This window comes from Cnephaeus nilssonii, assembly GCF_951640355.1.
Source record: "Cnephaeus nilssonii genome assembly, chromosome: 18".
Lineage (NCBI taxonomy): Eukaryota > Metazoa > Chordata > Mammalia > Chiroptera > Vespertilionidae > Cnephaeus > Cnephaeus nilssonii.
The window spans coordinates 36,932,464-36,946,272 of record NC_137089.1 but is presented as its reverse complement, the minus strand read 5'-3'; the positions used below and the strand labels follow the sequence as shown (position 1 = coordinate 36,946,272).

General features: G+C 35.0%; 1 protein-coding gene across 2 annotated transcripts in view; it reads left to right on the top strand.

Moving 5' to 3' along the window:
• The window catches only part of ARFGEF1 (ARF guanine nucleotide exchange factor 1), a 97,510-nt gene that overhangs the window by 59,137 nt on the left and 24,564 nt on the right, over positions 1 to 13,809 (top strand). For both annotated transcript variants that reach the window (XM_079796238.1, XM_079796237.1), the window contains exons 19-23: positions 641 to 792; positions 4,194 to 4,322; positions 5,272 to 5,430; positions 6,146 to 6,296; positions 10,273 to 10,363. In XM_079796238.1, the coding sequence (XP_079652364.1) occupies positions 641 to 792; positions 4,194 to 4,322; positions 5,272 to 5,430; positions 6,146 to 6,296; positions 10,273 to 10,363 (682 nt within the window). The remainder of the gene's footprint in view (positions 1 to 640; positions 793 to 4,193; positions 4,323 to 5,271; positions 5,431 to 6,145; positions 6,297 to 10,272; positions 10,364 to 13,809) is intronic.

The following is a 13,809-nucleotide window of genomic DNA, read 5'->3' as shown; positions in this document are numbered from 1 at the left end:
ATTTTTGGGGTGAAATCATTTAATATAAAAGGAACCATTTCCCCTGGCTGGTGTGGCTCTGTTGGTTGGAGCATCATCTCGTACACCAAAGGTGGTGGTGGGTTTGATTCCCAGTCAGGGCGCATAACCAGGTGGTGGGTTCAGTCATCCAGTTGGGTGACTTGTGTAGGAGGCAGCTGATTCAAGTTTCTTTCTCACATTGATGTTTCTCTCTTTCCTTCTCTCTTTCTAAAATCAATGTTTTAGAAAAAATGTTTTAAACAATTAACCATTGTGAAGTGAACAATTCAATGGCATTTGGTCCATTCACCTGTTGTGCCACCACCACTGCTCTCTAGTTTCAAAACATTTTCATCACCCCAAAATAAAACCCTGTTCCAATAAGCAGTTACTCCAGGTTCCCTCCCATTCCTGAGGCCCTGGCTATCCCAGTCTGTTTTCTGTTCCTATGGATTTACCTATTCTGGATATTTCATATACATCTAATCATACATTATGTGACCGTTTGTGTCTGACTTCTTAGGACTATTTTTAATTAGTGTATTGGTAATTATATTATGTGGTATATTATTGTTTTGTAGTAAAACATGAAAATAGCATTTTTAAATGCTTCCTATTTTAAATGCTAATGGTGTTTCAGATGTAGCGAGTGAAAAACAAAGAAGACTTCTGTATAACTTAGAAATGGAACAGATGGCTAAGACAGCTAAAGCACTTATGGAAGCCGTGAGCCATGTTCAAGCACCTTTTACAAGTGCAACACATTTGGAGCATGTGAGACCCATGTTTAAGGTAAGAGTTACTAGTAACTTTTGGTGGCAATATACATTTACATATAATTTTGTTGTGCATATTTTTCACGTAAGGAAATATAGTGACATATCCCGTTGGTGTAGACCTGGAAGCAAAAGCCGTGTTATTTAGGACATGGCAAACACAAAATTTTTTCTTAAAGAGAATGACAAATGTATGCACTATTAGGAATTAATAGCTGTGTGATCTTAAGAATAGAAAGAGTTCAGAGAATGATCATTAATCCTTCACCTGGTTTTCTCTAATAAGTTTTATTTCAACCTTTGAAGTTACCTAAAATGCCAAAGGATCTTCATTGAGCTGCTTGCTCTCTTTCAGTGCTTCTGGCCTAGGAACTATATAATAGGAGGGTTCTGATATGCCTGGAGCCCAGAAAAAAAGAGTAAGGAATAGAAAGGAGCATTGTTTATTTTTATAGGTTGATCTAAGAATGGTACTGGTTCTTTAAAATTTGATTTCTTATTCCTTTTTCATTTCCTATTCTTTTTTTCTTCCCTTTCTCCAAATTTAGAATGAGGAAGCAGTGCGTCGTAAGGATCGTAGGGAAGTGGAGGGGAGTCTAGTTAAGTTTGAAAAGGGAAAATGGGTAAAATACATTGCAGTTTGTGTGGTTAAGATGGTCTGTGGAAGCTAAAGATCATAATTTAAATTCTAATGCAGACTTCACTATACATATGTATGGGTGGTGCAAATGACTACAAGATTTCTGTGCTTCCTTTTAGGTGTAAAATTTTATAATTACTTTTACCCTTACTTCAAGGTCTGAGTGAGAATGATATTAAAGTTGATGAAGAATTTTAGAATAGGAGGGGGACTATGGGAGGTAATGTTAAAAGGAATAGTGGTGTATAACTGGCTTTATCTTTTGGAATAATAGAAAATCATGTTGAAATATTATAAACACTTTTTCTTTATTATAAAATATATTTTATAAGGCAGCTTTTTGTTTTGTTTTGAATAATATTATACCCTTATTTTGTTTTGTTTTTCAAATGTTTTTTTTAAAGGGGGAGGCAGAAAAAAGCAAAATAAGGATCTAGCCATAATTCAGCCACTCAGAAAAAACTTGTGTTAATATACTACTTTTTTATCTTAAACAGTTGTGATCGTACTATGTATAGGATTTTTTTATCTTGCTGTTTCTCACATAGGTATTTCCCCATATTAAAATTTGTCAGTAGGTTTTATAATATGGATTATAGTTTATTTGAACATCCTCTAAGCACTTCCGTTGTTCTCTTCAGACACCCTCATTTCTCACTCTTAATACTGTAGCATCCTTATGTGCACTTCTTATCCATTTACAGAAGCCAGAGTGATCTTTTTAAAAGAAAAAATGCAATTTCACCTTCTTCCTTAAGGCCCTTCACTGACTTTGCATGACACTTGATGAAATTAGCACACTGAGAGGGTCTAGAGACTACCTGCCTTTCCAAACTCATTACTAGAACTCTTCTGTTTCTTCTGGCTCCTACTGAGCTACAGTCACAATGGCATTCTTTAGGCTTCTAGAATGTCCTAAATTATTTTTTCTTCAGAGCATTCTTACAAGCTGTGTCCTGTGTCTAGAATGCTCTTTTCTTTGCGTGTGTAGTTTCCACTTATAATGTTACCTTTTCAGAAAGTTTTGCTCTGACCCCTCTAATTCAAATTAGGTCCCTTTTCATAACATGCTATTCTTTTCCTTCATTGTATTTATAACCATTTGTATTTGTACATTTATTTTAATATGTGTATTAAAATATATGGCTAGTATACCTCTTTACTTTAAGCTCCATGAGGCAATGGACTAAATCTGTTCTGTTCACTTTCCCAATATCTGGTACAGTTGCTGGCTTATAGACAGTGCTCAGTAATAAGCACTGACTGGGTCAAGGAATAAATGAGAGATTCCTAGAATGCATAATACTATGAAGGGATATACACATTACTAGGAATCTTTCTACAATTGGCAAGTTGTATTCTGTAAAGGTTTATACAATTCTGAGTGGGCAATTTAATTTCACTGTCCCTGGATGTTATTCAGCTAGCAGCCCGGCGCACGAATCTTGTGCCAGTAGCTCTCTGCAGGGCCTGGCCGCTCCGTGCCCTCTGCCCAGAGACCCATCCCTGGCTGGGCGCGGAATGCTTGCCTCGTCGCCGATAGGATGTGATTTGATTGGAGAAATCATTGTCTTTAATTTCTAATAGAGTTAAACATTTACTGGCTTATGGACCATATACTTCTACTATAAAATGTTATATAGGGTTTCTAATGGAATATGTCATTTATTACTTCCATGTAGTGCTTTGTATTTTAAAAGTTCTGCACTTCATATGCTTCCCACAGCATCTCTCCACAGTGGTAGTCCAGGTATTAAACAGGAAGAAACTGAGTTTCAGAAAGATTAAATAAGTGGCACAGCTAAGACTTGAAGTTAGGTACTGTGGCTTATGTTCCTTTGTTAGGGATTACACACTTTACTTCTAAACTTTCTGCTGTTACAAGCAAAGTGTTGGGTTTCCCTTCAGAATGCTAAAAACTTTTTAGATCTTTTAAACATTTCAGTTGTCATTTCTATAGCACACCCATAAACATTTTTTCATCATGTATGGCTATATGGTTTATAGTTTTACGTCATGATGACTTACTAAAAGCAAATAGTCTCGCATCAGACATGTCAAAGTCATACACGCACACACTAATATAATCTCTATGGTTTGACATTAGCATGTTCAGCAGTCAAAAGATAGCTCTTTTTTTGTTTGTTTTCCATTAAAACTAGGTATTCAGTTTTTATAGTAAAATTTAGTGTTTGTTGGCTTTCACTGTATATAATGAAATATTTTATTGAACTATATTTTTAAAGTATTGTCCAGGGTTATCGCTGATATGTCAATGTAAAATGTGTGCAAAAAAAAAAAAAGGTGTCCAGGAAGCAGGCTTAAAGTAAAGAAAGTAATAGAATTGCTGCAAGTAGAAAATGCTAAAGAATTTTCTTGGAAATAAAAGGCCCATAATATTGCAAGGGACAAAGCTTGCAGAGAGAGATGAGTTCTCAAGTCAGGGGTACAAGTAATATCATTTTTGAATATTGACTATCCCATTTTATTGATGTGAATAATTTATAAATGCTACACTTAAAATATGCTTCAGGCCTTCTATTGAATTTATGATCTTGTTCTTTCATTTATTTAAAACCAGTTAGCATTAAATCGTTTTTTTTCTTTTGTCTAGGAAAGCTTTCCAAATAGCTATGCTAAGAAATTTATTGTGTGTTTTTTTTAGAACTTTAAGTCATTTATTGTCTGAAAGCCTTGAGAAATATTAATGTAGTATTATCATAATTTTTAATTAACACTTGATACTCATGGTATATTTTAAATTTTAATTTTCCTAGTTGGCTTGGACACCTTTTCTTGCTGCATTCAGTGTGGGTCTACAAGACTGTGATGATACTGAAGTAGCCTCTCTTTGCCTGGAAGGTATAAGATGTGCAATCAGAATTGCATGCATTTTCAGCATTCAGGTAATGAAGAAATTTGCTTTTGTAGCCAGTCTACTTATGCCATTACTATAGTTTAAATTATTTTTTTATGTTTGACTTATGAGAAACTAATTTCAAGTTTATGATGTAATTTAAATGAATCTTAATATTTAAGAATCTGAGAATCTATGACAGATGGAGTAGTTCTATACTGATGTGCCTAAAATTCATCATAATAACTTTGGTTTGCAATTCTTCCCCAAGACTTTGAATTCCTATATGTTAATTTCAATATCTTATTTAAATAAATATGTTGGAAGTTCTTACTTATTGAATCACATATATTTTCATATTTTATATACAGAAAGTAGGTTTATAATTGTTCATATAGAAAATAATACAATAATTAATAAAAATACAAGAATGAACTGTTCATATATATGTGTGTGTGTGTGTGTGTGTGTGTGTGTGTGTGTGTGTGTGTGTGTGTCTTACCTCTCAGAACAAGTTTAAGAGAACCAGGTCTATAGTACATAATTTTCATGAAGATAGCCCCTTCTAGTAACTATATGCTTTGTCTGATAATAAATATAGTTGAAGCTTACTTTCTTTTTCAAAAACTGTTTTATATTTGATTATGAATGATAGGACTTACAAAGCACAGTCTAGTTGTAATGAAAAAGTGAGCAAATTTATAAATAAGGTTTCTGCTAGTTCACACAGTACTTGAAACTGAAATATTCAATGAATGTTTCTCTATATGAATTTATTAATAAAATCTCATTTTGATTTGACACCTTCTTCACCTTTGTATTTTAGAAATTTCTGTTTCATTTATCTTAAAAAAATACTCTAATTTGAGGTATTGTATATAAGTTATGATTTGTCAGTTAAAAACTTACTAAACAAGTAAACAGTTTGTCATTAGGGAATTAAGGATCACTCTGTTGTGTTTACAACCACGTCAAGTATACTTTTCTCTTTTTTATAGCTGGAAAGAGATGCGTATGTTCAAGCACTAGCAAGATTTACCTTACTTACAGTGAGTTCTGGTATTACTGAAATGAAACAGAAGAACATTGACACAATAAAAACGCTTATCACAGTGGCTCATACTGATGGAAATTATTTAGGAAATTCATGGCATGAGGTATAAGCACTTTATTTTTAATTTTGTAATTTGGTTTATAAAATGAGCTAAATATTCTATCACTGACATGCATAAGTGGGGAGAAAATTAAGTACATTCAGGGTAAATGCAGTTAGCTTTTTATAATCTATATATACAAAAGCCTAAGTGACAGGATGACCGGCCAATAGCTATGACGTGCACTGACCACCAGGGGGCAGATGCTCAATGCAGGAGATGCCCCCTGGAGGTCAGTGTGCTCCCACAGTGGGAGTGCTGCTCAGCTGACAGACGGGCACCAGATGCTGGGCTGACAGCTGGGGAGTGCAGCTACATGAGCCTCTCCTGTGGACACTCCCCCCGCACACCCTAGTGGTGGCAGGCGCAGGGGGGCCAGGATGAGTGGGAGTGGCAGGGAGCCCAGCCTGGGCTCAGGTTCCTCCCTGGCCACCTGCCACTTTGCGCACTACTTCGTACTGTGCACGATCGACGCGGACTGCGGACTGGAGCCCGACGAGCTGGCGGGTAAGGCTGGGCTGCAGCAGTGTGGAGGTCCACTGATCCCCGCAGGCCAGGCCGAGGGACTCCACTGGTGCACGAATCAGTGCACCGGTGCACCGGGCCTCCAGTGATTTATGATCTAGCCTAAGTTTAAATCCTGGCTGCATACATTTAAATATATTTGCAAATATTTTTAACATGAAATTAAGTTTTTTCTCCTTTTTTAAAATTTAAGATTCTGAAGTGCATCAGTCAGTTGGAGCTTGCACAACTTATAGGAACTGGAGTGAAACCTCGATACATTTCTGGAACAGTGCGAGGCAGAGAAGGATCTCTTACTGGAACAAAAGATCAGGCTCCTGATGAATTTGTGGGGCTAGGGCTGGGTGAGCATTTTACAAATTATTTCTATGAAGTATCAAAAATTGTTTAACTTGCTCAATCTAAGTAACTTTATTGTAGGAATGAAATATCATTGGAGGGATATAATAAAATGCCTATTGGCTATCGTTCTGAGGAAAAGCAAGATAAATGTATAGAAAACTTAAGTCTTTTTTGCCTGAAATAGTTTGCAACATTAAATGAGGTTTAGTCTTAATCTCATAGTTGGGGGTAGAAAAAGGTACAGTTTAAAGTTATCTGCTTTTAAGACAAAATAGGTAACTTAAATGAGTGAAGACTTGTATAAGATGGTAAATAGTAGGGGCAATTTGAGAAAGCACTCACATTCAGATTTTTTAAAGGTACTGTGCAGACCTACCTAAATTCTTCTGCCACTGTGGAAACTTTCCCATGGTTTCCCATGTGCTCAGTCTGGCCAGGAACTTCTAGATTTAACCCAATAGAAAAATGGGAAAAAGTTTCATCAGGGAAGAGGCAAAGTTTATACTGTCTTTCACTTTGAATACTGTACTTTTGGGTTTGAATTCTGCAAATTTCTTCCTGACTATATGCAAGTAATTAACTCTCTGAGCTTTGGTTTCCTCTTTTGCAAACTAATGGTAATATCTACTTATAAAGTTGTTAGGATTAAATAAAAATATATATAAATGGATTTGGTATTGTGGCAAACCTATTAATGGTTTCTGGATTATTCTCTGTCCTTATTCCCCACCCCACTTTAACCAAGAAATCTAGAGACATGACTTAGCAAGAAGGAATACACCTGAGATCTAGGAGTATTTACCTTTTAAAGCTTTGTACTGTAACATTATATTTCTGGAAAATTTCTCTTTTTATCTTTTAGTGATTTCTCTGTTGTTGCTTGCAGTAAAAAGTCTTAGGAAATCCAAAAGAATTTCAAGCTTGAAAAACGATCCATAGGGAAAGAAGTAAAGACCAGGACCATATGTGGCTTCAAGTTGGACTGGGACAATTAGTTCCCAGTGGTTATCCAACTGTGTCAGCCAGCAGTGCAGTCTGTACCTCAGTTGTATCTTAGATGCTGTGGTTCTGGGTGATGCAGTTGTAGACCTAATAACTTGGTGACCCAGCAGCAGGATTTAGAGCTGCCTGAGCACCTGCATGGTGACTTATATAATCTGGAAGTCTGACTTGGAACATTAGAACTATAATTACTCCAGAAGATAGCACAAGATACAGATGAAAAATGTTTACAGGCAAGTGAAATGAATGTGCAATGATTGATTCAATAGCTTTTGAAAGGCTTTTTTTTTTTTTAGAACTAAGGAGTGTGGGAAGGCCAAAATAATGACAGGTACAAATTGCCAAGGCTCAGTTTTACCAAGCAACAGAAGTAGGTTACACTAAAAATAGCAGTGAAGTATTTTATCTCCTAAAAGTTTAATCAAACAATAAAAGATGCATGCTGATAACATTTACTATTAGTATATTTGGAAGTGAATTAAAATTAAATTGATCACTATGCCGTTGTGCCATTTAGGTTGCAAGGATATGAGACAGTCTGCCTTGTTCTTTCAGAAGTGCATTTACAGAAAATATACACATTTTGGGATCTGGAAGTGAAATTAAAATTTCAGGCTTCCAAGACATTCAAGTAACCAACCATACTCTTCTACCTCTTTCATGCTTTATCTAGGCTTTCTCTTATATTATCTACCTCTTTTGGCCTGCCGCATTTTCCACTCACTCCTGATAGATTAGGTCTCTCATTTTTGAGTCTACATTCAAGAGAGAGCCAGTCTGTTGACTTGACCCATTAGGCAGAGCCCGCCTTTTCAGGCCATCTCATTGGTTAATCCCGTGTAGCAGATGTTCACCCCTGTACATCTGTGCCCTGTCACCTACTCAGACAACAGATGCTTTCTTCAGCAGGATGCTCTAGTCAGAATTAAGGCTAGAAGATGTAGAACAGTCAATCAAGTTGGTTTAGTCTGTGTGTGTGTGTGTGTGTGTGTGTGTGTGTGTGTTTTTAAATAAATTGATATCCTTTATTAACAGCATTTAATAATGCACCAAGTATTAGTTTATGTACCAAGTATTAATTTTTACACTAAGTAAGTTATGCACCAATATAAATTATGCCCAATTTATTAATGTACTAAGTATTTCATTTTAGCCAAGTTAATAGGGCTGGGTATATATTTATCTGATTGATCCACTTGCACACTTCCAGTATGTTATATATGCTGCTCCTTCTACCTGAATTGCTTTTCCTCTTGTCTCCTTTCCCACATGATCATCTTTCTGGGTCCAACTTAAATTAATATTTCATATTTGAAACCTTCCCATGAGTTAACAGCCCCATTCTTCTTTATCCCATCAAAATTAATTATATTAGCAAAACTTGTATTATATGTAATTAGTTTGCTTCAGTCATGAAGTAATCATTACATTGTATTAAAGTTGATTGTAAGTTGTGTCTCTCCTGGTAAATAGTTAACTCTGAGGACAGGACATCTCTTTTACTTTGTTCGGTTGCTAGAATAGAATTTGAGTCCAGCTGGTTTAAATAATGTCATCTATTATGTTTCCATTCTTAAAGGCATTTATTGAGTATCTGGTCAGTCAAGTCAACAATATTTGTTGAGCATCTACTTTGCACTTAATATTGAGTGAAGTGTAGGGGAATACAAAAAAAAAGTGTATATGTCTTGGTTCCTAACCTTAGGGACCTTTTTATCTGGCTGAGAAGGCAATATTAACACAACCAAAGTAATTTATATCAAACTATATGGAAGAAATTCTGATTTGAGTAGTACTTCTTTAAGTAAATGCTTAGTTCAGAGGAAGATGAGAATAATGGGTAGGAATCCTTCATTGAGAACTCAAACTGGATCTTGGTAGATAGGGTTTTAGTTAGTTGAGGGAATGCCCTAAATAGATACGCGATATTGTCTAGAATGTTGAAGGGTACTGCCTTAAATGCTGTGTTAAAAAGTTTATACTTTATCTGAAAGTAATAGTAAGCAAAATGAAGCTGATGGTTTAGGAAAATTAATCTGGCAAGAGAATGAGAGATTTAAGAGGGGGGAAATTAGCAGCAAGGAAAGCAATCAGGAAACTTTCAATTATCTGGGCCTGAAATTATAAGCATCTCAACAGAGTAGGAATGAAAATTAATGAATGATATGAAAACAGGTCAAAAGCAAGATTTAGTGACTAGTGGAAAGATCTTAAAGATGATTGTAAGGTTAAGACAGGCGTCCTCAAACTACGGCCCGCGGGCCACATGCGGGTGTTTTTGCCGTTTTGTTTTTTTACTTCAAAATAAGATATGTGCAGTGTGCATAGGAATTTGTTCATAGTTTTTTTTAAACTATAGTTCGGCCCTCCAACGGTCTGAGGGACAGTGAACTGGCCCCCTGTTTAAAAAGTTTGAGGACCCCTAGGTTAAGAGTTTGAAAACTTGGGGAAGTTGTTGTTCTGCTGTCTGACATATGGAACCATTGTTTTGGGGAAATAAATTATTCTTTTGAATAAGAGGATGTTAAAACATATAGCTAGAATTTCCAATAAGCATTTATAAACAGGGACTGAAGATTAAATGACAGGGGAGATCTGGTTATGTGGACTTGGGAGTCATCCTTAGAGGGTATCATTGGAACCTGAGCGAGTGCTGTCTTTCTTAAACATTAAGCGTAATTATGCCTAATGTCATTAATTTTGTGCTCTAAATTCTCAGTGGCCCTAATTTGTGTAATTTTTGTAAACACAGTTTACATCTTTATAACCATGTCTGTGTCGCAATTAGTATAGCTCATTAAGTACATTTTGCCTTGATAAAGGTCACTGATGCCAAACGAATTGTTCACCCAACGCATTCTTTCTTTCATTAGGAAAATAACTGATTTCAGAAATGTATTTTAGAACTCTTAAGTGTGTTCTTCCAGCATTCAGAATTATTTTCAAACTAAAATAACTCTCTTTTATGTGTGGTAGTTGGAGGAAATGTGGACTGGAAGCAGATAGCAAGTATTCAGGAATCCATTGGAGAAACCAGTTCTCAAAGTGTTGTTGTTGCTGTAGATAGGTAAGGTATTCACTTTCTTCCCTTTTCAAATGAATACTCGTTTAATTCTGTCGCGTTTAGATATTTTTTGCACAGTAGTAAACGGAAAATTTTATCGCCAAAAAAACTTTTGTTAAGTAATGTGAGACTGTATTGTAATATGATATGATTCAAATGATGAAGCACATACTTTTGCATTTTAGGTTATAGAATATAGGAAAGAAACAGTATGATAATGTAAGTTACAGTAGATAGTAGTGGGCATTACGGAAATAATACCCTTGATGAAAAAGAACACAAATGTTTTATTTCCTGTATAGAAAACATTCCCCTTGTTATCCCTATTGGGAAACAGAGTGTATTTTCTCTTTCTGATAGAGGACTGCATTAGGGGTAAAATGAAGGGATTTGCTGAGAATTCTCATTATATATACCAATATATATATATATATATGGAAGGGACTTGGAAATTGGTATATTATAGACATTACCAGGTATTCCTCATTTTTAGTTTGTTTTCTAAAAGAAAACCCATACTCTGGTTTATTTTACTATGGGAATATTTAGTTTCTTTCAGATTTTTAAAATTTCCAGTATGTAGAACATTTAGTGTTCTTTTTAATATTAGTTTTTTCCAGATGAATGCCCCCAAAATTGAAACTTAACATTTTACAAATCTAACATTTAAATTGTTTTTCTTTGCCACTTCTTATGGAAACTTTCAAAAATGTAAATGTAATTAATATGTACTGTTTGTTTGTTTGTTTGTTTTGGTGCTTTGAGACTCATGCTGATCCATTATTTTACTTTGCATCACATAAAACTTTTTGCTCTAAGTACAGACAGAACTAGATTGTTCCAGTACTTGGAAGTACTCCCTGGAACTTTTATCCTTGAAAATCTTAATGTCCACTTGCAATCTTTTTTGTTAGGGGAAGAAGGTTATTTGCATTTTTCTTGGGAAGGATGAAGAAAGATTGTGTGTCATCTTATATCCACTGTATAATTAGAAGGTTTACCACATGGTTGGTATTTTTCAAAGTGCTTTACCCGTATTATTTAGTTTAATCCTTTAGTAGCCTCATGAGATGAGTATTATTGTCCTCAATTTACAAATAAGGAAACTGAGACGTGGGGAAATTAAATAACTTGCTCATTCCACGACTAGGCTAACTGGGTCTTCATTATTTTGATGACTGTTTCATTCATAGAGAGTTTTGAGGAATGGAACCAAGACGTACAGTCAAGCAGCATATCTTGAGTGTGCACTCTAAACCTCTCTACCTGCATGTGCAACTTTAGAGCAGTGTAATGTCTGCCCTTCTGCTATCAGGGTAGCTTTTTTCCAAGGGTTTTCTTGCTTTCCAGAAAATCACCTTCACTGTCATTATGGGAATCTCTTCAGGCAAGAGTCAACATTTTACCTACTGTTTCCATAATATACTTTTTATGAGCATACCTAGTTCTGATTTATTCAAATATTCAGTTTGTTATAGGTAGACATGTCACTCATTTGAACAGATAATATGCTTGTCTGTTTTAATAATTTATACTGTTTCACAGGTATCCTAGCATAAGTACTATTAGTACTTTGTCCTCTCAAACTCATCATCACCAAAGGCTTCTGCAAACATAAAATTAATGTCCAATTTTATATAAAACCTCAGCATTTAAATTTTAGCTTATAATGAAAACAAAAGCTACATCTTTGATATATTATAAGATTATATTATTCTTGTGTGGTACAATTCAGTTTTTCATTAAATTTCTTCTCAGATATCTGAGGTTATATTCATGTGTAAAATTTGGAGTCTAGTCTATAAGCTAACTAAGTGAGATTGCCCTGGAATTTAAGACAGTGGTGAGAATATTATCAGGTATCATCCTTGAAAACTCTGTACTTGTCCAGCAAAAACAGTCATTTTCCTACTCTTAGGCCTATTGTTCTAAAAAATCTCTTCTGACAAGTATAGGAAATGAAAATAAAAATAATTCTTCTTTGCTTAATTACATATAGCTTCTGTTTCTTAATCAACATAAAAATTGCTGATTCCATTAAAAACCTTCAAGTTTTTAATGATAATATATCCTAATTATCTCCACTTTTTTGGTATTAGGAATCCATTAGAACTTAGGAGAATATTGTGTACTTTAATCTCAGATCCTCTAGGATTTGCTAGAGTAGAATTTGCTAGCTATTGCTAAACTAGATCAATTTTATAGGTATCACTAAACTATGCAGGGATGGATTTTTGTCCCAGAATGGATTATCTCTCTAAAAGTTAAAAAAAAAACAACAGTTAGTTAATACCATGGTTTTTGAGGCACATCAGATCTAGCTTTGTAAAACTGACCCATCTCACACTTTGGAACATTGTCACCTTTTAGAAAATACATACAGCTCACCCCCCACTTCATTTGCTCAAAAATATCTTTCAGGTAGATGTGAGAAATAAATGTTACCTCAGATATTTCACTGTGAAAACTTTTTACATATATAGTAATTTACTTTGCCTGTGTGTTACATACAGTTTAACATTTTTTAAATCTAGCATCTGCAAGTTTGGTCAATCTTTTGTTTTGCATTGCTGTATTACTATCATGATATGGATGAATCAGTAATATATCAAATTTATTTTTCTACTCACATTTCCAGACATGTTTTTTAGTATTAGCACACAAGATCTCATGCTACTGTCCTTTGCTTTTCCTACAGGGACTTTAGAATCTATTTCATAGGCTGATTTTGTGCAACATGGCTTTTTTCTCCTGCCTTAGTAAGGCTTAATTTTAAATGCCTCCACAGACCACTGTGCTCTACATATCACTACGTTTAGTGGAGCATTACTAGAAATAGGGCACGCCTCAGAGGCTACCAAAGTGAGTAGGCATCTGAATGTGCTTTCCCAGGATGCATGCTTCCACTGCCTTCCATCATCACCTGAGTCTACAGGACCCCTCTAAATGCTGCTGCAACCCCTCTGTGGCCTTTGTTCTCCATTATTTCACTACATTCAGAGTTGCGTATATCCCCTCTAGTTGTATATAATCTCCATTTCTGTTTCTATTCTTTACCCCTTCAACTTTTGCCATTTGCCTCTTTCTCAGTTAAACATTTTTGTTGTTGTTGTTGTATTTCATTTGTTTCTCCTATACTATTTAGTTTTGACTCTGGTTTTGGTGTGGGTTGTTTTTTTGTTTTATTTTTTTACATTGCTCCTTGGGGATACCTGTAGTTTGATAAATTGGCTAATGACACATATAATGCATAGTCTAGCAATTTTCATTTTTTGTTCATGTGAGAGCTTTGTACAGAAGCTTTGTATATGTTAATATTTAGATCCAGTCAAATCACTGAATTAAATGGGACCCTATTACTCTTATATTTTCTCCCAGATTGTGTTTTTAGCCAGATCTTTGAATTGTTTTGTTCTCTTGAGAAGAGCAGTATGGGAAATCTCAAGATA